This window comes from Anopheles coustani, chromosome 2 (genome assembly GCF_943734705.1).
Source record: "Anopheles coustani chromosome 2, idAnoCousDA_361_x.2, whole genome shotgun sequence".
Classification (NCBI taxonomy): Eukaryota; Metazoa; Arthropoda; class Insecta; order Diptera; family Culicidae; genus Anopheles; species Anopheles coustani.
This window is the reverse complement of record NC_071289.1, coordinates 93,723,224-93,747,208: the sequence shown is the minus strand read 5'-3', so window position 1 is coordinate 93,747,208 and position 23,985 is coordinate 93,723,224. Positions and strand designations below refer to the sequence as shown.

The 23,985-nt window shown below is 44.7% G+C and overlaps 3 protein-coding genes across 9 annotated transcripts in view; 1 reads left to right on the top strand and 2 right to left on the bottom strand.

Moving 5' to 3' along the window:
- LOC131266159 (guanine nucleotide exchange factor DBS) overlaps positions 1 to 7,710 on the bottom strand; it is a 48,974-nt gene extending 41,264 nt beyond the window's left edge. For all 3 annotated transcript variants that reach the window (XM_058268524.1, XM_058268525.1, XM_058268526.1), the window contains exons 1-4: positions 6,858 to 7,710; positions 849 to 1,256; positions 192 to 778; positions 8 to 123 (exon numbers count right to left, since the gene is read on the bottom strand). In XM_058268524.1, the coding sequence (XP_058124507.1) occupies positions 8 to 123; positions 192 to 778; positions 849 to 1,256; positions 6,858 to 7,041 (1,295 nt within the window). In that variant the 5' untranslated portion in view covers positions 7,042 to 7,710. The remainder of the gene's footprint in view (positions 1 to 7; positions 124 to 191; positions 779 to 848; positions 1,257 to 6,857) is intronic.
- Positions 7,711 to 8,465: 755 nt separating this feature from the next.
- On the top strand, positions 8,466 to 18,322 carry LOC131266161 (glycogenin-1). Of its 2 annotated transcripts, XM_058268532.1 has the most exons (6): positions 8,466 to 9,045; positions 11,846 to 11,981; positions 12,063 to 12,527; positions 12,600 to 12,780; positions 16,337 to 16,691; positions 17,998 to 18,322. In XM_058268532.1, exons 1-6 carry the CDS (start codon positions 9,039 to 9,041, stop codon positions 18,036 to 18,038), a joined length of 1,185 nt encoding a protein of 394 aa, XP_058124515.1. In that variant the 5' UTR covers positions 8,466 to 9,038; the 3' UTR covers positions 18,039 to 18,322. The 2 variants fall into 2 exon arrangements, with proteins under 2 accessions (XP_058124515.1, XP_058124517.1); XM_058268534.1 differs by lacking the exons at positions 16,337 to 16,691; positions 17,998 to 18,322 and adding an exon at positions 13,906 to 14,409 and having other exon boundaries at positions 8,476 to 9,045.
- LOC131266160 (transcription factor grauzone-like) lies at positions 13,276 to 23,884 on the bottom strand. 4 transcript variants are annotated; one of them, XM_058268529.1, is made up of 4 exons: positions 23,671 to 23,884; positions 22,535 to 23,605; positions 22,315 to 22,471; positions 13,276 to 13,516 (listed from the first exon to the last, which is right to left on the bottom strand). In XM_058268529.1, exons 1-3 carry the CDS (start codon positions 23,788 to 23,790, stop codon positions 22,316 to 22,318), a joined length of 1,347 nt encoding a protein of 448 aa, XP_058124512.1. In that variant the 5' UTR covers positions 23,791 to 23,884; the 3' UTR covers positions 13,276 to 13,516; position 22,315. The 4 variants fall into 4 exon arrangements, with proteins under 4 accessions (XP_058124512.1, XP_058124513.1, XP_058124510.1 ...); XM_058268530.1 differs by having other exon boundaries at positions 13,276 to 13,507; XM_058268527.1 differs by lacking the exon at positions 13,276 to 13,516 and having other exon boundaries at positions 20,640 to 22,471.
- Positions 23,885 to 23,985: the final 101 nt, after the last annotated feature.

Sequence of the window (23,985 nt, the reverse complement as noted above, 5' to 3'; positions counted from 1 at the left end):
CGCTTACCTTTCAATTGAGCTTATATTGCCAAACCGTTCCACTGTCTCTGGGTCACATTCCTTTTTAGTTTTCATTTCCTCCAGTAATACTTCCCCGTGCCGGCCAGCGGAAAGTATATCCTCCTAAAAATGATAGATTTGATTGCAATTCCGTATCGTCTGATCCGACACACCTCTTACGATGGTCTTACCTTCAGTTTTTCATACTGTTCTCCTTGCTCTTCAATCAACGTTTCCGTCGCGTCCACCGAGTTGGGGAACTCCATCTCGTGAATCGTTTTCATAAACGCGTCGAGATTGCACGAGATCATATTGGTTAGGCCGGAAAATTTCTCCAGCGATATCCGCTGCTGGATCCACGCATGGTGCGAGTACGGTAACTCACCGCCAAGATCAACCGTTAGCTGACCACGGCACACGTACTCGTACAGTTCCTCCAGTGTCGCACACACGATCACGCGAAACCGGAACTCGTCCTTGAAGAACTTATTGCTCACCTCCGAGATGGCTTTCTGCAGGAACCCGGCCGGCCGGATTACGTACACGAAGTGCACCATCGCGGGAAAGTACACCGATATCTTCAGCAGCACCGCCTTAACCGCCACCCACCGATCCTTGCGCCGGTCGATGATCAAATTGAAGCCGAGGTCCGCCTCGGACAGCGAGGGTACCGTGGTGAGATACAGTATCAGCTTCTGGTACTCGAGATCGGTCAGGTTTTGGAAGTTGTTGTAATCGGGAAACGTTATCAGCGGACATCCATCTTTCGATCGGCCACCTTAAAAAGGGGAAAAGGGAGTGAGAAGTGCTGTCTTTCGTACACTAGAAACGTTCATTTCCATTCTTACCCGTGATAATAGCATACTGGGGATGCAGCAGTTCTGCCACGTCGGCCACACTCAGTGGTTCCTCGGCCGAACTAACGCTCACGCCCGAGTTCATGTTTTCCCGCGTCGTCGAACCCGGCGCCGACACGTGCCCGTTGGTCGTAATGAGCGAGCTGCAACTTCCGAACGTGTTCAGGTTGAAATGATTCCCATTCTGGCACACGTTCTCGATCAGTTTGTTCACGTTGGTCGAGTTCTGCAAGTTCTGGCAGAGCACCGTCTGCACGGACGAGACCGAGTTGATCGACGATTGGTGCTGGAACGAACCAGGATGGTTATGGGGTTGCTTTTGCTGCTGCTGTTGGAACGCCGAGTGATAAGACGAAGCGTTGCTGCTGCTGCTTCCATTGTTGACGATGTTACTGTTCTCTGCAATGATTTCAAGCGAGGCACGGGGTTCATTAGTATTATTTCATGCTGCTTACGTGCCACAACAAATACAGGTCTCTAGTGTCTATTTAGGCAAAACTCCGTTAAGATAAATGTGTGTCTTTCACAGAAGCTGTGCAAAGATCCCATTTTTCCCGTATCCATGTAAAACACTAAATTGAAATGCCCGCCATAAAGCATACACTAAGGTGATGGAGGAGGAGTATTAGTCGGAATGTTTCATTACTCGTTTTTAAATGTATGCTTCTTCGAACTGCACGAGAGATCGCAGTTTAAATGAGCAGTTTGTTCCCTTGGGAGGGCATTTTTTTGTTCATACACAAAATTACGTAGGGAAGCTCAGCGCAACACGCACACACCCCCAGGCCTTATATGCAACACCTGCATGTTCGTCGCATGCTCACTGCGCCAAGTAATGCAACTGAAGCATGCATTGCACGGAAACGGACGCCAGCCAATGCGCCTCGCTGCACATGATCGCCTATATGACGTTGCACGGTGCATAGCGGTGTCGATCTGGAACATAGTTCCAGCAATCGGGAGCAATTTGGCGCAATCGTAGAGGCAAAAAAAAGTTAATTAGTAAATCCCGCTCCCAACGTCCAGCTTCATTCCTCGATTATTGCTCACTTTATTGGTGCACACTGATTTTCAATTCTACTTCAAACAATCGGTAACACGTGCGCTTCAACTATTAATAAAATCTTACCGGTTGCATTGTTTTACCTTTCTCTCTCATCAATGTACTTTCAACAAACCGCCTTTGATCTGATTTAGACACTCCAAAAAACATTAAAAATCTGCTCATAGGTAGAACTCGAACCCACAAGAAGAGAGGCATTATAAACACCGCGTTTCTTCAAGACGGTCACAGCTTCTTTAGCTCTTTTTGAGAAAGTTTTGGGAATCAAACCCGGGTAGGAAACTTGAGAAAGGCATGGGAACAAGACAGTCGCACCTTACGGTCATTGCTGGTTTGCACTGCAAACCTTGATTTCAAATGCGCCAGTGAAAGGATCGGGAATGATATTCGATCCTGGTTTTGGGGTGGTGTCAGTGTTGGATTAAATTCATGCTAACCTGCGTTCAACACACTTTTTTGTGTTTTGGGCTGTTGGATTATTTACAGACAAATCATGACAAAGAAGAGAAATACATCTGCAAGTGATCGGTCAAGGTTAAATTACAATTTCGGTTGCCTCAACGTCAATACTTTTGTAAAAATGCGCGAATCAATCCGATTGAAAAATGCATACGTCTTGTGGTGGAAAGAATTACAAGACATAGCAACAACAAATACCCTTGGGCGTTTCAAGAGAGACTCTTTCTTCAATAATTGCTTCATGTTGCCTTCAGCCAATTTCACATCCCGTTACAAACATGCTTTCCTTATTTATTTACCCCTAAGGAAAATTCATCCGGAAGCGGAGAGGCAGAAAAGGGTGATGTGAACGAAGTGTGAATGATCTAAAACAGTTAACATTACGTAGCATTGGTTAACTTTTGCATATATTTTGCAACAACCCATATGCCACAAACAACGCTCTTAATTCAATTTTCATTTAGACCGTATGCAAACGAAGCAGCAACAAAGCAACCTTCTTTTCCCAAGCTGTACCATCATCAAAGCATGTGACTTTACTACATGTTTTTACCCCACCGTGAATTGTTGCTGTATCAGGTGTTTATTTACAATTGTCGTTGACCATCTTTCCGCTCGTCACTACTTTTCCTCTGCTTGCAACCCTCGGGCAGAGCAGCGCATAATTTCAACCGGTTTAACGCTGGAAAAAAACTATGGTCGGTTCGTTGATATTGACATTGAGAGTGAGAGTAGTTTGGACCAGCTTTCTACCGGGTTGACGAGTTGGTTGACTGGCTGATGTGCAGCTACTGGAAAGCGTTTGAGCGAAGGGAATAGCCTTTCTCAGTAGCGCATGTTTAGCCAGCGTTCATCACACACCGCCCCACGCTCGAATAGATTTATTTGTTTTGAAATTATATCTATTTGTTAAAAAATCCATTTCATTAAACAAGCTTACGTAACATCTAATCATTTGTTGTCAATTGCTTGAAACAAATGATATCATTGCTACATTCTTTCCGGAATCCGAGCGGCAATTTGGATCAAAGTTTCCATCAGTAATGCCCGCTACCAATTACAACTTGCATTCCTCCAAACAATTCCGAGGGTATCGATGCAGAACGAGGCACGCAGCAGCAATCGTCGGCCACCACCTTTGGGGTAGGAGTTTCGAAAGAAAATTTATAGAATACACCAGTGTCATCTAATGCAACAGCTGCATCGGGCTTTGAAGCAGAGCCGAACCGTCTCCCGGTTCACAATCCACATGGCATTCGGATAAATCCGTCTACATTCATTCCTCCGTATCGCACGAACGATACCGATCCAGATGCATCTGGATGCCAAGGATTTCTGGACGCAGCACGCTGGGTAGCAACTGGCTGCACATTAAACTTGATTCATCTCACAATGTGACAAGAAAATAGTCTCCTTTCAAACGGGGGGGCACACGTTCTTGCAGCTATCCAAAATGGAACGTAATTTCCGCTCACTCCAGCGGAAATGCATCACTCTAGAGGCACCGGATACAACGTCATCGATTGCTGTGTTTGGTGTCACTTTTCCTATTCCTCTTTCCGATGATGGCGCTTACATTCACATCTTTGGGCAGCATAATTAGTCACAGACAATCGCAAATAAAACATTACCCCCGTCCAAACCTTCCCATCCCATGCATTGTTGTGTCCAGCGGACACAAAAAAGGGGATCTGTGGAAAGGGGATTATGATGACTTTCGCCTCCCGCCAATTCCCATCGCTGAGCTTACCGTGGCGTCAAACGCGACGTGTCCACCTAACCTAGTTTCCGTTGCTGTTTTTCTGTTTTATTGTGCAGTCAGAGATCATTTCTTTTTCAGGGTTAATGCTGAACAAACCAAAGACTCGTTGTTTTCCCTGCGTGCGGCATTGACCATGTTTGCCAAAACGACCCGACCGGCCATGGGGAGGAGGTCAAACGAATTAAGTTTTAAAATATGCTAATTATGACGTACTCTAACCCGACAACACGGCAGTATGTAAATAACGTCCAAAAACATTGTTTACAATGTTCCCTACAATAGACCTAGAAAAGGGCAGTTGAATAACTGATTCGTAGGAGATAAGTTCGATTCTAATTAAGAAAATTATTTGTGTGTGTCACATTTTATCAACCACCGATGGCAACATTCAAAGAAAGATAAAATAATAATTGTCAAGGCATTTACCGAACAGCGTGCTCTCCACTTGGCCCATGTTGGCGTATTCTTTGTCGTCGAAAATCCCGTTTCAAGCCGACTCTACATCGAAACCGATCATAGGGGACAGCATCCATCCAACGGTCGAATGTTGGAAAATTAAAAAAAAAAACCATTCCCGTTAGAGCTCGTTTGCGTCCAACGCGTCCATCACCGGCGTCATGATGGCCACCGTCGCCAAGGAATGACTATTTCTCAAGCCACGAACACACGAACGTTTTTTCTTCTCAACTTGAGTTTTATACTTCTATCGCCCACTGTCGGTTTCTCTTCAAAAAGGTAAAATATTTGATCAAATATTTTATCGACTTTTTGACTTTACTATTCTTTGCCTCTCGACGTTGGTTACGTTGTCACTTGCCGAACCTTTTTTTCCGTACAAAAACATGCACTGGGATTTTCAATCGTTCCTCTCACATAACGTTTCGAAAATTGACGTAGTTTTGTTTTATTTTTCGCCTATACACCCACGAACACTTGCATTCCTTTGTCTGCATCGATCTGCGCAGAAATTTTCATAATTTCCACTTTTAAAAACCAACTGCACAATTGCTTTCTGATCCTCTCCCAAAAGATCATTTGTCATACGGCTTCCTTGGATGTTCTTCTCAGTGACGGCGACGACGTTCGCTAGATGCGTTAGATGGTCATCCACTACAGCATCCGCAACAACAGCAGCAGCAGTAACACTATTACCGGCTTACACAAAGCACATGGGACGAAGAGCAGATTATTTTGCCCAAAAATAGAACCTCTACTTCGCCCACTAGACTAGTCTTTTTGTGTGTTTGCGTTGGTTTAAGCGCCAAAGAGATGAGATTCGGTAGCTGATCTGAACGAAAACTACTCCCCACCGAGCGGGGGGCAAGGAATTCGGGTCAATGAAAATGCATTCACCAGGGGATATCGATCAGTTTTAGCACCATGTTTTCGGGGTGGATGGGTCTGTTCTCTACGCCTGAGAAGAAAATCTTCGCCAAGCCAAACAATGGATAGAACCACTAGTGGGGCAATTTCTTCGAAACAATTCGCGTGTTTCACGGCTTCACTGTTTCACGGTCCTATTTCAAGTTTCAAAGAGCCCAAGCATCTACGCCGGCACTAACGCAGACCAACGCCGGTGTGCAGCGGCAACTTAACGCGACAAAGTTTTCCCGGCAACTAACCGTATCTCGTTAACCGGCATCGTCGGTTACGCCGGTACCAGGGCCTCGTCGTGGCGGTACGCACGGTGTGTGTATTTTACTTTCAACCCGTTCTCCCCGCGTACTGTATTCTTTTTTTCTTCGCCACCCCCCGTCGTTCGATGTTTCAGAGAACGATCTTCCTTGATCTCTTTCGTACACTCTGTCTTGTGGTGATCGTTTTCTTCAGTGTTTCTTGGGAGCGTAACGAAAGAGTTCGTTGTAGGCAACTAACACCTTTCGGAATTCTTTTGATTGTGGCACACATGAATGGAATGGTGACGCTTTCTATTAATTTTTATTATAAACATTGGTAGAGATTTAAAGGACTGATCTATGTGCTGTGATTGGAAATAAATATACAAATTAAAGCTTGAAAAAACTTTTAATGAAATTTAATTTTCAAAGGGTTCGGTGTCGGTATTGTTCCAACTCTGCAATGCTTTATTATCATTGTTAATCGGTTGGGCCTTGTTTGTTTGTTCGCTAATTGTCGATAAATGAAATGTGGGACTTTCGCCTGTTAGCAAATGAACGTCTTGCGTGCAGATGCCAGCTTTCATGTGTTTTATTATCGATTCTTTCCACCAGCCTAGCGCAATAAAAGCGATTTTCCCGACAGACAGTGACGTACATACTATTATCTCCAGATAATTTGAGAAAATATTATACACGTAACAAGATCATGCTAACCGTCTTATGATCTCACGCCTTGTTTAACTTCGTCGTTATGCTGCTTCTCAAAATGCGGCTGTTCGCATGGTAAACTACATTCTTCTGTTGACTATATGGCGCATTCCCGTTTTATCATTTGGCTGGAATGAAAAGATAACATATCTAGGAAGACTCCGGCGAACATAAATACTACGGGCACCCCTTGAAACAATACCTCAATCGAGAGGGCGCCCGGAAAAGTTCACCGCGGACGATGAGAGCGCAAGAGACAACTAGAATCTCTACGGACAGTCGTGTGAACGGTACAGACAATCGATGCTGCTGCACCACAAGGATGTCCCTGGGTTTGGGAAAAATCAATATTCTTTTTCCTATCAGGAATGACAGGAGCGATGACTCACCTTCCTGCGCTTGGTCCGCAAAGATGTTTCTTATTTTCGGCCCCGAAGAGGTGGCGGACTGGGGCGTTGTGACCGTGGAGGAGGACGACCAGTCGCCTTCCATCGCCTTCGAGGCGCTGCGTTTGAACTGCTCGAGGAAGTTATCAATTTGCGCTTCGATAGAGTTGGGCGTACCGGCCGCCATGGCGCGTCGTGGAACTGCTCGGCCCCAGCTTGCTGTATGTTTCTGATAGTTTATTCACAATTTCTTTCGCACCAAACACGCACAACATTGGCTGGTTTCAATGGCATAATGCATTCATGCCACACAAAGGTGCACACAATTACGACACGGGATGTAGTACGTTACACACGCTTCCGCCTGCATGGGGCGCCGTATGTAACTCGTACTGTGTGTGCTCCAGCTACAACCGAAGCGGAGCACCTGCTGATCCCACGAACTCACGGACAGACAACGCAAATACAGTGGGGGAGAACACTTCCATTCTTTTCCGTTCGTAACCCAGGAAATTATATTGGACCAACACAAACTACTCCTCACCGGTTGGCGTTGGTCATGATAGTTACGCGACGGCGTTTTTCATACAAGAATCATCTCTACTGCCATTTTGGAACTGCATTCGAGGCATAACCACAATACGACAAACGAAACGGCATCTTCTCAATCAATTGTATCACAATTAGCATACGCCATCATTGCATTGGAGCATCCCGCAACACACAGAACCAAACGATGCGAATACGCGATGTTCCTTAACTTTTGTCACTTGATGATCGGCGCTATTTTGCACTGTGTGTATCTAATTATAAAACCACACCAATTTTTAAACATTTTCAACCACGAGTCGCCAGCAACATCTTCGCGCGATGCAAAACGCCTAGATCTGGTACGAACAACTAATCGACCTATCCTCTGGAGTTTACCTTGTACTCCTGGTTTGGTTAAATAAAGAGAGCGCGAAGTGCAATCTACGAGCAAATGAGAAATTTTCTGTTTTGCTCTCTCCGGAGATTGCTTTTTTGAGAACCAAAACAAAACCCCAAAACCAAGGTGCATATAACTTTCAGGAATACTCGAATTGTTTGCGCTATAAATTTCTCTTTTTATAACAATTTGCTTCCCAGTTACATGAAGTCTGAATGATTAAATTTTCAAAAGCATTTTCATAGGAAAAGCAATATTAATGATTTCAAAAAATGGTTAAAGTTCTTGATTTGGCGAAAAGCCAGCCAACTGTCAAGCGAGCGAACTGTCGTGACAAACTCAATTGATCACACCTGGTGTTATTTATTTACTTTGGCCAACACCTACGTTGAAAGTGATCTAAATAGATGTGCACATCTAAATTGAAATTTACAATTAAGTAAATGTTTCTTTTCAAGATATTTTGTATTCCCCCGCTTGAAATAGTTTTATAAATACTAAATAAGAAAAAAATAGTATCAAACAACAATTTCGTCGAATTCTATTCATTTGACGTTTGATCTAATGGATCTTCGCTGAGCCGCAGTCCTTGATGGCTCGGTATCAAAACAAAACAAATCACCGCAGGCACCGCGATGTAGATCTTCAAGGAACGAACACAGCATCTCTTGACGGTCCAAGACGATCGGTGCCGATCAGTCCTCGAGAAGCGGTGTTTTGCGTCGGACGCATTGCAGTAGCGGCACGAAACAGTCTGGTTTATCGGTTGATCGGTTGTGCTACAACCTCTCGGCCTCTTGAGTACGGTTAAAAGAAGCCAGCAACCAAACGGTGATAAAGTGAAAGTGTCGTTCGATTGCAGTGGACCGTTTTTCCAAAATATAACTGGACCAACTAGCTGGCATACCTGCTTCTGGTTGCCCAAGTGAAGTGTTTGCCGCAGCAGGAATTTTCGTGTGTTGGCTGTTCACCACCAGTCGCCGAGAGAAAAATATTTCCCTCACAGCAACAAGTTCTTCGGACGGTCGAAAAATCGCACTTCATTTAACGGCGGCTGGGCTGACCGACAGTTGTATTTTTAGCTTTTGAAACAGTTCGACACGCTTCGTCGAATTACTATCAATATCCACACGCTACCATCCCTCTGACGATTGATAATTAACAACATCATCGGCCGAGCCTTCTTCTACGTCGCCACTTGCGAAGCCACCGTCGTCTCTTCGCCGTAAGGAAGCTGTTACAAAGAGGCAGACAAAATGAGTCGTAAGTAACTGGCCCAGAAGGGCATTCCAAAACATGCATGCCCTATGCTTCGTTTCGAATTGCAGTGTTTCGTAATTTCTGGTTACCGCTATACGCTCCGCCGCCCGAGACGACAGCGTACTGTCACGCCGATGCGCCTGGATGTCAATGAGTGGGTGACCTTCATCGTCCTTGAGGTTACAATGAAAATTCCAATCTACCCACAATTAGTTTAAACGGGCAAATAATTCCATACCAAAAGGAACTAATTTTCATTTGTACAATCCTATTTTTATCATCCACGAAACAAATGGAATCACGGAAAACAAGATTGGCAAATTTGGTACTTGCTGATTTTCCTGCCACAGGGTGAAAAAAATCATATGAAAAAGGAACCGCGATCGTACCAGTTCCATGGGAAGCATCCTGGCAAACACTCCCCATGGCGATTGAATAAAAAACCGCCATGTGCTGCCCTCGCGGATGCCAGCAAAAATCTAAATTTAATTGTGCGTAGGATGGCGGGTTCGACTTGCGGTGGTCGTGTCTTTCGTGTGCGAGAATTTTCACGTTGCTAGAAAAACACAATCTCTACCACTGCATCCGTTATGTGGTCTCCCGACATGGTAAAACTGGTGCCCAATTTCTTCCCGATTTATTTTCTTCTTCGCTTCAAACAGCTTCGACAAATGTGTGTGTGTGTATTTTTCAGGGGCAGGAGCACGGTACCGATACGAGGACAAAATACCAAGGTTAGAGGACCCGCAACAACATATGCACTCACGCGGAATCAGTAACCCCCAGGGTACGCTCGACTGCCGGCGGTCATAAGGGCTATCAACACAGTTAATGGCGTCAACATTTGTACCGGCATGTTTGTTGCAAACAAACGTAAGCTCTATGGCGCCACCTTCGGGACCTCAGGGCACCAAAGGAAGATTCATTAAGAGCCCGCTTTTACCCGCAATACTGGCATCTCGAGTACACAAGCACAACATTATCATTTTCAAGCGCTCTTATCGATGTCGCCGGCTTGATTCATGAAATCAGTAAACAGCCAATCGGAGACCACACTGACGAATCATGCCGGCGCCTTAATCTTGCTGCACACGCACACAAAACAAGAGTAGCATAGATGCACATTTTATATTTTTCTTACTTAGCGGGGTAAACGCTTCTATCGTTTTCTATTTTTCGGCATCGCTTCGACATCCTGAAATATGTATAGAGCGGTATGATCCTAGCAAAAAAAACCTCTGTTGTAATGTAATATTGTAGAAATCTGTTTACCCGTCTAAGAAAAATTTCCAGTAATTATTTGGTTACACATGGGTACACATTTTGGTTCCTAAAAATGGGTGGAACTTCAACTCTCCGTTGATCCGATGCACTCGGCTGCACACACGGTTTGGCAAGGATCTAGAGACAACGATGAGATGACCTCTGCTGACCACAAACCCCGCGATAATAGGTATTAGCTATCAAGCCACTTCTCTGAGACTTTAAACTAACCTTGAAGTCGAGTGGAAGCACAGTGTTCTCGTGGGTACTGTGTTTTTACCTTCCACGATATTGAACACTGTTCTGGCATAAACATTATGAAATATTGAATCATTAATAACTATTAAACCGGTTATACTCTAATTAAACAGTATGTTGGGTTTCTCCGGAAAAGGAAACAAAAGAGGAAGCAAATGATTTTCTCCATTCGACCCTCCTTTTTTGAGTTTCTATTTGCTATTCCGGAATCAAAAACAGACGCACGCAAATAGTGCATTAGATATCCTCGTATCGTAGAGTACTCATTGACGCACGTTGATCGCTACAAATTCGCGTCCCTTGGCGCCTGTCTTGAGCGGTACGTTCCATCCCCATCACCGTGACCGTCTCCGCACCTTCGCGGTCTAATATTAGCGCCACAAAATCATCCCGTTCTCTCTCTTTCTATCTAAGCCAACACAATCGTGTGGTAGGTGGACCTTACCACCCGAAAACGAAGAAAAGAAAATAAAAGTACGATCAGTCTAGGACCTACAACCACAAGTGCATATTTCGATCCGCATTCGATTGAGGTTTTGCCTGCCGACTTCATTCTTGCAGCCATGTGTTCTTATAGAGATCCTCGTGACGGTCGTGTCGCACGGATATTGCTAAATATAAGTAGTTACGAAGCGATACGAAACTTTTGCCTCCCGTCACTCGTTCACTGTCATCGTAAAATGGTCGGATTCACCGGTATAGAAATGACGAAATACTGGTAATTATCCGTACTACTGATCATCAAGATCGGTGGCGGCATTTTTATAGCGCCATGTGTCTTTCTTTTACGCGCCCCCGCACGTCATCATTGGGACAACTGCATTGAACAAAGTGTACCTTTTCTTCCCCTTACGAGTCTTAGAGTTAAATATCGATCGTCTTGTCAGCAACATTCATCGGGGACCGCGATTATTTTTGTAAAAATATATTCACGCTCTATCGCAAAGAAAGGTCAATCCCAATTGGAATAGCCTAACGGCCGGGTAACACAATTTTAGTTTGAATTGAAGCGAACTCTGCACACAACTCCCATCGACGTGGGATGCCACGCGCCCAACCATGATTCTATATTTGAATTCTCGTTTTGAATTCACCCTCAGTGTGTAAGGTGGCAACAGAATTTGGGATTGCTTATCGCCGCCAAGGTCAACGATGGTGAAGAGCGTCGTCTGCCTGCGAACCGGAAATTATCATGTGCACAATTTCTCGTCTCCCATCATACTGCAAATGAATGAACATACGTATAATCCAAAACATTGTTTTTCATGTTTTTTTTTTCTAGGAAACGCTTGGGTGACACTGGCCACCAATGATTCCTACTCCCTTGGAGCTCTCGTGGTCGCCCATTCGCTAAAACGTGTGCACACCATCCATCAGCTTGCTGTGTTGATAACACCCGGCGTCTCCGAGGCGATGAAGTAATTTTGCAAACAACATACGGTCTTGCCCTATCAAAGTAGGAGCGTAATACGACGTTTTCCCTTCCTACTCCTCAACAGGACGAAGTTACGCAATGTCTTCAACGTGGTAGAGGAAGTGAACCTGCTCGATTCAAAGGACGAGGCAAATCTGGCGCTTCTGAAGCGCCCGGAACTGGGTGTTACGTTTACGAAGCTGCACTGTTGGCGTCTGACACAGTTTGACAAGTGCGTGTTTCTCGATGCTGACACGCTCGTACTACGCAACAGTGATGAGCTGTTTGAGCGCGAGGAGTTCTCGGCCGCGCCGGACATCGGCTGGCCGGACTGCTTCAACTCGGGCGTGTACGTTTTCCAACCTAACGTGGACACCTTCTCGAGCCTGCTCAAGTTCGCTGTCACCAACGGAAGCTTCGATGGTGGTGACCAGGGCCTGCTGAATGCGTACTTCTCCGACTGGGCTCATAAGGACATCCAGAAACACTTGCCCTTCATCTACAACACCTCCTCGGTGGCGACGTACTCGTACTTGCCTGCATTTAAACAGTGAGTCCCCCGTTTTCGCGCTCCATTTACAAACTCCATCTATGATGCTGATTGATTGAAATGTCCTTGCAGCTTTGGTCAGAATACGAAAATTCTTCACTTCATCGGCGTCGCCAAACCGTGGCTGCAAAACTTCAACTCCGAAACGCGCAAAGTTTACGTCCCGTCCGAGTGTCAGCATCTCGCCAACTTCCTCCAGTACTGGTGGGATATCTTTGCCGACGACGTGCACTCTCGGCTTAGCCCGGACATGGTAAGTGTTCAAGCATCAACCTCCAAAAATGTAGCCCCTTTCGCACACAGAGCCCCTGTCGTCGTCTATGGATAAAGCTCTTCCCGTGATTTCATGGGGATGAAACTGCGTTTCCTCGTCTGTCTCTCCTTCTACCTTCCCGCTGCGCCTTTTCATGAATTGAGCAACCTAATGTGTTCCTCCCTCCTGCGAGCACTATCCCCACCTTTCTTCAGGCCAAGATGTAACAAGTGAATTGTTTTTTCAATTTCAAGTCTGTACCGCAAAATGTTAGGATTATTAATGTAGCTTTAAGTACAAAGAAGGTAAGAACCCAGTGGGGACCTTTTGCATAACCAACCGGACACGTAGTTTCTTTTGCTTTTTCTTTCGCTATGCTTTCCATCAGCTTTTGCAAACGCTTCTTTATTAACTTGTTGACTTTTCTCTTGTTTTGGTTGATTTCAAAACGAATTTTTTGTGCATTTTAGTTTTTGTTTTAATTAACAGTGCTATTTCATACGATTTTCACTTCTATGTGTTCAATTAGATAGCCATGTTTTGGATGACTCTTCGTGTTCCTTTTTCTTTGCACCCATATGTAGTTACAAAACGCTTTACTCTTTGCGCCTCTTAGCGCTGCCCTATTTTCTCGTTCCATTGCGGGTTTCATACGGTTCCTTATTTTTCTCCAACTCCATCATTCGATGATACGATGAAATGACAACATACGACGAAACAAGACAAACTGCGCATTCTTGGTTTCTCAATCAACCGTTAGAGGAAAAAGAAAACAATAAGAAGGCGATCAGTTAATAAGTAGTCATTGCACAGCTGATGAAGGTGGCGACAATTCAGAGTTTTTAGAAAATAACATTTTAAAAATTGTACATTTTGCGATAAACAGTTTCATTTGCCTTTTTTGCCGTCCACCTTCTATCCTGCATCCTTGAACTGAGATAAAGTTAGAGTGATAAAAAAAAGGCTGTGTGTGAGAGATCCTGTTTGCTGCTGTTTTTCATTCAGCTAATGCTTTTCCTTTCATTGCATTCAACACTTTTCCGTGCATTTTCCAATAAAACGACATCCCAAACCTTGGCTCCTTTTGCACACGCACACACACACACACATACAATAACAACATAGAGTGGCCTTGCCGGGGCAATTGCCACGGTGACGCTCGGAGAACCGCGCACCGAGGAGCAGGACCGCGTCGAAGAGAAACTTCGTCGGCAGTACTGGGAGGCGGGCAATGCAGAGTATGTTGGACGAGACGCATTTAAGCATATTTGGACCAAAATCCAGCAAACAATGGACAAATGACAGGTGACGATTTCTCGTGCACATCTTCCTTCCGTGCCATTCCTTTGATGCCCTCGATTTTTCGACCCCAAGAAAACGCTGGTTCTGCTCGTACCGCATATGAACGAATCTCTCGCCAATCTCTTATTAATTTCGGTAGATTTTGTTTATCTAGCATTTGTACTAGACGATCATAGTAGGCATTAGAGGTAGAGGAAGCGTTTTTTTTAGCAAAAAGCGAATAAAATCCACCACAAAGGGATGCTCTATCAGAGTATAGATGAAAACCAAAAAATGGAGCCCAATTTTATAACGACAAGATTATGAAATACATTTATAATGATTTGAAATGCATTAAAACATAACGCTTTGCATTGATTTCGATTATGGTTGCCCGATGAGGCAACGATTGCATGTGCGATTTTGTTTTATCTTCAGATCTTAGGAGGTTAGACAGCCGGGCTGCTAAGCATCAACAATATTCGCGCTAGTCGTACGTATGTTGTCATTACATTCATCATCATCTTTACCGTTTGATTGATTTGCCTGCTTGGAAGTCTCAATATACCGTCTCGGTATCATATTTGAGAGTAGGTTTTGTAACCCTTTTTGCGTATGTGTGTGTGTTTGTGTGTTTGTGCGCTAAGGAATGGTGCATGGTTGTGTGTGCGAGTGCGCTAAGAAGTTTTGAGTTTTATTTCCTAACAGCAACAAGCTTTTAGCCACTGGATAGCCCCCGGGCAGCCGAAGCAGGTTAGTGGAGCCCAATACCGTTCGGCCGTTTCGGGTACGGTCTATGGTGGTGAAGACGCAGGAAACGGCGGACAAATGCAGCAGCCCTACGACTATCATCAGCAGCATCAGCAGCAGCAACAGGAGCAAAGAGAGCAATTTGTTCCGTCGTACGAACCCACCACGGTTTATGTTGATCCTTGGGAGGTTTACTTGCAGAAACAAGAGCGCGAGCGCGAGCTACGCAAACAGGAAGAAGAAAGACTGTACTTTCAGTACTTGAATGAACTGCGAGCCCAAGATCAGCATAGTCGCCAGGAATACGACCAATGGCTTGCGAATCAAGCTCAACAACGACATGATCAAGAGCACGATCACAATCACCATGATCATCGTCATGCGCATCAAGCGGGAGGAGGTGATGGAAGCCATCATCATCACCATCACCACCAGCCTCAGCACTCCCAGCACCATCATCATGATGCAAATATCTTTCAGCGCACAGAGCAGTGGGTCGATAAAATGGTTCACCAGCATCAAGAAAACCGGGGACACTGGGAACAGGCATCTACCGAGCACCACGCTCCCAGCCAACATCAGCATCAGCACCAATGGCAGCAGCAGGAAATGCCTCCACAGCATACGCAACATCAGCAGCATGTGATTGGAGAAGGCGATCAAAATGCTGGCCATGCCATACAACAACAACAACAGCATCATCCCTCGAACGAGGGACACATTAGTAACGCTGACTTTCACCCACAGAATTGGGGTGCCGATGGTGGTCCCAAAAAGGCTGATGTTTCCGCAAGCCAGCACCAAGAAACCGCGACCGCGTATCATGAAGGCGACACTGGTATGGCCGAAAGCGGGCCAGCGAGTGGCGAAAATGTCGGTACTGGTGGGGATGCGGTAGGTAATCATAACGACCAGCAAGTGCGCGCATTCTATTGCCATCATCATGCGGATGAAGCACTCTCACTGCCATGCTTCGCTTCCGTTTCCTTCTTCACATTCGACGACGCTTCGTTTTGCTTTGTAAAACTAACCTCCATCTACTAGACTATTAGTCCGTGTTTACTACCCCGGAAAAGCATGGGTTTTCTTGTCGTAGGTACATTATGGCCGTTCCAAAATTGTATCACCACCAAATCGGGAGGGGTTTTCGTTTAGTTTGGCAAACCTTTTCTGCGATGCATTGCTTGTTTGCTGTTTGCTTCTCTTACGAAATGTTTTCGCCATCGACTGACGATAGCAAAAAGAAACAAAAGTAGGTACTACCTGGTAAGGGAACTTGTTTCGGAAAGACTTTTTCATCCTCCTCATATGTCGTTGTCTTTTTTGATGTCCATTTGTTTCTTATTAGTTTTTGTCTACTTTTCCTTTCCACCTGTATGTTGTAGTCACGTTGTACTAAGTTATTTATCATTCCAATCGAATGTTTTATACGTTACATACCAAATTCTAGATAGCTTTCAATTATGAGCCACGGTGTTATCACGACGGTATTCGTCTTTTTCCTTGTCCGATTGTTCCTTTCCAGAGTGGCCTTGCTGGAGCACTCGCTCAGTTGCATATGGGTGAAGCAAAGTCCCAGGAGCAGGAAGCATACGAGGAACACATGCGCCGGCAGTGTTGGGAAACGGGCAACATAGACTACATGGGCCGGGACTCGTTCGATAACATCTGGAAGCGCATCCAGGAAACCTTGAGTGCCGGTACCGCCACCGAGACTCCAGTGGCACCGGCGGCGAAAACGGACCCAACACCCCCGACGACGCCTCGCGCCAGTCGAAGCCGATCGTCACGGTCGCGCTCCACCACACCGAAGCGGGATCCCCGGGATCGTTCGCCGACGCCGCAGCCCGAGGACAAAGTGCCAGTCGAGAAGAAGGAAGGTAATTGACCAACCAACACCGCCATCGTCTGCGATGGCCGGCGGCACCAATCGAGTATCAGCTTCCTTCTCAACCGTGCCGTCCTTCGGTTGATCGTTTGCTTCCCGTGCCATGCTCTGACCCCATACTCATACTGCATGCGCCGTATCCCTAACAGTACTATTATCACCGTTAAATCCCATTCTTCACGATTGAAACGATCTGTGCCACCGGTCCATGTGTAAAACTCCGTGGTGTTCTTAACTCATGGCCCGCATTGGTAATTGCACCCGTATAATAATGATATTCATTTCATATTGTTGCATTTGCATGTTTGCCTGCCTTTAACGTGTCCTCTTCTATGCTAACACAACCAAGAGAAACGAATACGATTACCCAACCGATTGCAAACTGATTATTAGGTGCATCTTCCTTAGCTCGCAAGTTTCGTCGTTTGTATCACTCCCATCTAGGCCCCCAATTGGCACATAATTGCACATCATGGTCTGTTTTCATTTCTCATTCTATCATTCCTTGCTTTGGGAAACACGCTCGCTATTTATTTAGAACATCACTGAATAATACCCTCACACTATTCTATAAAAAAAACGTGTTATTAGTGCCATGAACTGTCGAAGCAGCTGAAAGGACTAAACTAGCTAGCGTTTAGAACAGCTTATAGGTGAATATTATTGATAACGCTAAATGCGACAAATTGTAGCAAAATTTGTTAGCGAAAAAAATTAAGAAAAATGGCAGCACAATAACAGCAACATTCACAAGATGTTAACAGAATTCTAGACCTAATGAAAATTAGATGCATACAACATTAAATAACCAACTTAGTGACTTCTAAAACAGATACAAAAAGGAACGAAAGTAAGTAAGCTCGTAAAATGCTAATGTAGGGTAAGAAAAGTGATACGGTATATGTTGGAACCACGTTGGAAATCGTAACGCGTATCAACAAAATCACCTTCGTTCTCCTCCATCATCGCTCTTCATTGGTTCGTTTTTCTATGTTATCAAATGTGTTTGGAAATGTTATCTCCCACAAGAGTCTACTCTCACCAGCATTATGCAAGTAAAAAAATATATTATCATGACTGTTGAAAATTGTACTGTTTATTCATCTGCTCATCATATCACTCTCTTACGTGGAGCATATGTTCGGTTCTTTGGTCTAAGCTCCTCTTTGTATGTCTTCCTCATGTTCTACATGTGTCGTAAAAATAGCTAGTTCCAAAAAAAACCCTCTTTGTTCCACACCTGACCAGCAGTTGGCAACATCCTTACTTAACATGTGTTTTTAACCTCTATTTCGTAGCGTACAACACAATTTCGGAAAACCCCCATAGGAAACATTAAGGTTCATCCTTTCGACCGTAACCGATTTCGAAATAAACGAAAGAGATTTAATAAACAAGAGGCATACTGCAATATAGGACGAATCACTGCCATCGGTCCCATCCATATCCTTCGCGCATCGGATCACACTTGTCAGGGGAAACACCGTTCAATAGTTTTGATCAATCATACTCATATGCGAACAACCTTCGGATGTTAGAAAAAAATCGATGTATCGTCGATACATTCAGTTCGTGTTGTTAACCGTGATGCATGTAAAACCGAAACCATCAATGCTGGATTGATCAGTTATACGCAAGGTGTCCAACGTAATAGATAAACCGAGACCAAAAAGGGAAAGGACACTATACTGGATACCTTGGATGCTGGATCCGTCGGACCCAATGACACCAAAATACAGTTTAATACTCAGCCTACTAAGCAAAGGATGAATTGTTGGTATCGTTGGTAGTCGGAGAGTTAAAAATTAACAACGCAAACCCGTTTCGAGTGAAGTGTGATTTGAATTTGTTTTGTGGTTTACTTGCGTGTGTTTTGCCAACAAAAATCTCACACTTATGATTCCGGAATTGGGCAGTTTTAAGCCATGCGTGTGTGTGTCCCTCAGCATTTTTCACCCCAAACTCCCATCCGCCTATGCGGTGCGCGGTGCATTCGATTCGAACAAAACAATCAGGAACTAAATCGGATTTCCTTCTCTTAAATTTTTCTTTCTCTTCCCCCCACCAAAACGACAATTGCTTTTGTCTACTCCCCACCCCTTCCCTCCGCTTCCCCATTTAAATGGGACCGTCCTGTGGCCGTCATGGATCTCATCCGCGGGAAACACATTTGCCTTTTTGTTGATTCTGCATCGCGCTTCCCCGCTTCGAATCTAATCGATCGCGATCGCACTTCGGATCGATGTACCGAAATCCGGTGGGGAATTCCGGTGGGCTGCATGCTTGATTTGTGGTGGTATCGTTCCTTGGTGTGTCTCTCATCGGAACTTTTCCGGGGGATTTGGGGATTTGTCTATCCGCCTTCCGTAACGACGCTTCCAGCACACGTCGTTCTACCGCCAGCAATTGTGGAGGAAGAGGACGACGATGGTAGCGGTAGTGCGGGCGTATACTTGTCCTCGGTCGCCCATAGTGGCTTGGCTCGGCGACGCCAGACGAAGATGCCACCGCCGATTCAGTACGATCCGACCACCAATACGACCACATTGACCAAGAAAGTTTTTGCAGGTTACCAACAGTTTATAACCACCAAGAGCCCGGAGGGAAAAACGCGCTCACACACGAAACTCGTTTACGATCCTTCCATTGACGCCGAGGAGGAGGAAGAAGAGAAGGAACAGCCGGCACCGAAACCGGAGCCTACTCCAGAAGTGGTCCATGCTCCGGCTCGCACGCGCAAAACAGAAGACGTTGTCGATAGTGTTCCGGTGCGTGCGGCGAGAAAAGCATCGGAACCCGTCGCGACATCTCCGAAGCCCGAAACGCAAACATCGTCCGCCAGTACCAACGAGCCTCGGTCTCCCACCATCCCGAAACCTTCGCCAAGTGCAACGGCTACGGCGGCGCAACAACAGCAGTTGGTACAGGAACCGCTTGCAGGTAAACCGAGTGTATCCATCGAACCAACAACGCAACCGATCAAAACGGTGCGCAAGAAACGACACATTTCACCGCCGTCGAAGCCATCACCACAGGCAACAGCTACTTCAGCCAGCATCAACACGACAACCGCCAAATCTGCGGATAGCGCCCAATCATCAACGTCATCCGCATCCGCTTCGAAACGTACGCCACCCCCAGCTAGCCTACGAAAGCCTTCTCAACCGGCCAAGGCGGTGCTTGCTTCATCTGGCGGCGGTTCACACGATTTAACAGACACCGCTAAACCACCATCATCCGAATCAGCACGAACCACTTCCGGTGGCAGCCAGAGTCAGCAGCAAGTGCCCAAGACTACCACACGAAAACGCGACCCGAAATCGTCATCATCATCATCATTACCACTCTCATCTGTGCCATCCACTCCAAAGCCTGACTCGAGTAGCTACTCTGCACTCCATGGAGTTGAGCTGATGAGGCCGAAGGACGAGCCAGACATCGTCGTATCGGTTGAGGTTGATGACGTGAAACCAACGCCACCGGTGCCACCGCGCCGCAAACGAGAAACGAAAATGGCTCGATTAGGTAAAATTTGAAGACGTTCGCATCGACTTCATCGGACAATGGGTGGAGCGACCCATCCTTCCCGTCCCGCCACCATCATCAATCGTCTACACACTGCCATATCTCCTCACAAATACGAATCACCGGTTCGTGGCGGAGGATTTGTACCATTCTTCCATTCACCAGACGACCTTCTATCTGCAAAAGGACGGCCATTTCCTTTAGAAAGAACATTTTAGTTAATTCATCAGCATGCATGCATCTAATATAGCCGCATCGTTCAAGGGATTCCCGGATTAGTGGGAAAAATGATTCCCAAAACGCTAAGGAAAAAACAAACGGAAGAGATGATTCTGAACGCGAATTCTTTCCCAGACCTCCTCTTTTCATGATTTAAAAAAAATACAATTTCGGAAAAACGAAAAAAAGAATAATCTGTGTACTATCATTCACTTTCTCCACGCGTGCACGATACAACGCAACCAAAAACCACCAACACGTGCGTGTGTTATACTTCCATTTCCCGACCTTGACATTGGTTTGATTATTTTTGGCATTCTCTAAAGGCCCTTTTGTACGCTGTGCACGTCTATAATATGTTGATTTTTTGACCACCCTAATCAGCTGATAACAAGATTGATTGTCTCGAGTCCATCTTCCGCTCGTTGGTCCTTCGTGTCGAGGAAAAATTTGTTTTCAAAATGTGTTTCTACAAGTTGTAGTTATTGTTCGTTCGTTTTTCTTGTTAACTGTTGAGAATTCGTTTTCCTTTTCACTACTTTGCATTTTTTTCATTTTTAATAAATTTTTCTCTTTCTCTTGTTCTTTTCTTTTCTCTCTTTTCCTACGTCGCGTTATTCAACATTAAAAACCAAACCAAACCAAATCATTTGCTTGCTTTGGAGTGAGCTTCTTTTCTTTATTAAAAAAAATAATTGTCCAATTTTCTTTACGTACGACCCTTCGCAATCTATTCAACACTTATCGACGCACGCCGCCATGTATTTGCCAAAAACTAAACCATACTGCAATCTACAGGAAAGAAAAAACCGAAATTTTACAAGTTACTACTATCCTGCTTTTCTTGCACGAAGAAAAAACAACGATAGTACCCTAATGAATAACGCCATAAACCAACTGCACCATCTGAATATGTTTTTGTTAACAAATTGAATGGTCGTAAATATCGCAACAAATATATGGGCAACATTTTGAAAACAAATTTTTCAACCGTGTCGGATACCGTGCCGGGCGCCTCAAGCGCACTCCGGTTGCACCCCCGGGGAAGTAATCGACGAGCGACTGGTTGTTTTTCTTCAAGACATTCGCTATCACCGACCACTACGTTTCCTCTTTTCTTATATTTAATAGATCACTATCCAGTATCCAACGGCTACCAAAAAGAAAAGTGTCGTTGTTCATTTAAACTATTCACATCCATACGCACTCATGCCACCATGATACACCGACCACATCTGATAAACCTAATTTCGATAACAATCCTTTCTTTCCTTTCCACTCTCTATTCTCCCCAGCACGACTCTTTCGCACGTTCTGTACTATCTTGTAGTACATGGAAAATGATTTGCAACTACATCTCTCTTGCTTTGCACAGACTTCTATTTTACTTCTTGTATTTTGCTTTCGTTTTCCCAACACGTTTGCTCGGAGAACTGAAATGCATCTAGAGTGTCATGTAAATTAGAATGCAAATACTACATCGATGTAATTGTTTTGTAAAAAAAACAAAATCACATTTTCTCAGATCGTACATAGCGATGATTTCACCGAAATGGATGGATACATTATTGAGATCCTCCGTAGCTGGTCAGCTTTAAAGATCAGATCATTGCATTTTCATCGCTATCCAATCATAATCAAAGTTACAAAAAAAAACACGGCAAGAAAAATAAACCCCCAAAAACATGTTACCGAATTTCCCCCAGCGGTCACAACTACTCAACGTTGGGAAAATTAATAATGATAAGAAATAAAAGGTAATCTACCATATTATGGCGTTTTGGAAGTGGTTATTTACAGTATACCCTACGTAAGTTAGACCATATTTTACATAATTGGACGACTTCAACCCATCACCAATTGCTTCGTACCTTAAGCCGCTTCATCATTTTGCCGCTCATTGTTGATTCTTTCCTGCCTCTTATGTTTGTTTTTCCGGTGAGTCGAATAGTTGGAGCTATGGTTGAAGGTTTGACCACAGTCGTTACATTCGTACAGAGCTTTGCCAGTATGGCGTGTGGCATGTTCCTGCAAAAAAGAAAATGATATCAGCGACAATATTCGTCTGCTTCCGAGTACAATTCGACCTACTCTCAGTTCAACGCGCCGACGAAATGCTGCTCCACACACTTTACACGGATAGCGAACGTTCCGGACGTGGACATATTTGATGTGGGTGGCAAGCTTATTTTTGGTAGGAAAATCCTTCTCACAGGTTTCACAGAAATGAACACCTGCGCTCTTGTGTTTGTCGCGAACATGAAGTCGCAAAGTGTCTCGATTTTTATACGACTGGTGGCATACTGTACACTGCACTCGTGGCTGTAGTGCCCCTTCCGCGGTTTCGTGATCAATCAGATGTTGTTTCAGCCCCACCTGAGTGGAATACGATTTGGCACATATTTCACAAACAAATTCCTTTGCATGTTGACTGTGAACCTTCATGTGTCTTGCGAGGCTGTACCTAAAGGCAAATGCCTTTGCACACTGTGGACACACGTGCTTTCGTTGATCGATTGGCACATGAGTAAATTCATGATTGGTCAGTTGCGATCGCGAAACGAATCTCTGTTCGCATCTGGTACAGTGGTATGGTCTTTCCTCCGGCGATAGATGTTGCTTCCGATGCGCCTGCAGTGTTGCCTTGGTCTTGCATACCTGACTGCAAGTTTCACACTTGAATGCATCAGGTTGCACGTGGTTTAGAATATGTGTGTGTAACCTGTCCTTCCGGGTAAAGCGCTTACCGCAACAGCTAACCCTCGCCACGGTTTTGTGCGTAACGCGACAGTGCTCTTTCAGTGCTTGAAAGCTGTCCAACTTTTTATCACACACTTCACAGTGAAATCCCAGATATTGGCTTACCAAATCACCATCGACTTTGCTTGATGTTTCTGATACGTTCGAAACCACCGGTATAACCTCTGGATCTTCTTGATCAGCTACTGCCTCCTCTAAATCACACTCTTGCTCGTTGGTTACCGTTGTGTTTATGTGTGATGCTGCGGATAACTGTTTTATACTTCTATCGGCGATTTTGTCTACCAACAACTTTAGGTATGCTTGATTTTGACCCACTCTTTCTGCGTACTCGGCAAAGTCAACCACGGTTCCAAGGCACGGTGAGCATATCACAGTTGACAAGGATTCGAACTGTTGAACCTGTTGATGAAATAGTATGTTCTTTATAATTCATTGTATTATCATCGGGATGGTGGTCTACTCACTGGAAATTGAAAGACATAGGCGATCTTCTTCATTAGGCTTTCGTCGCTGAAGATGGAACTGTAATTTGAGGGATGCTTAAGACAAAGTCGACACACGCTGAGCAATCGAACTAATTCCATTGTATGTATCACACTGATTGAGAGCACTAATAAAGTATAACTCAAAATTGCACTAGAAATACAAAAAGCAACTTTACATCGAGCACAACCAAGCGATAGCCTGTTTTCAAAACAAACGCGGCTTTTTCCAGTTGACAAACACGAATCCAAACAAACTTTGTTTTTACCAATTCTTGTCAAAATTAAAATCATTGT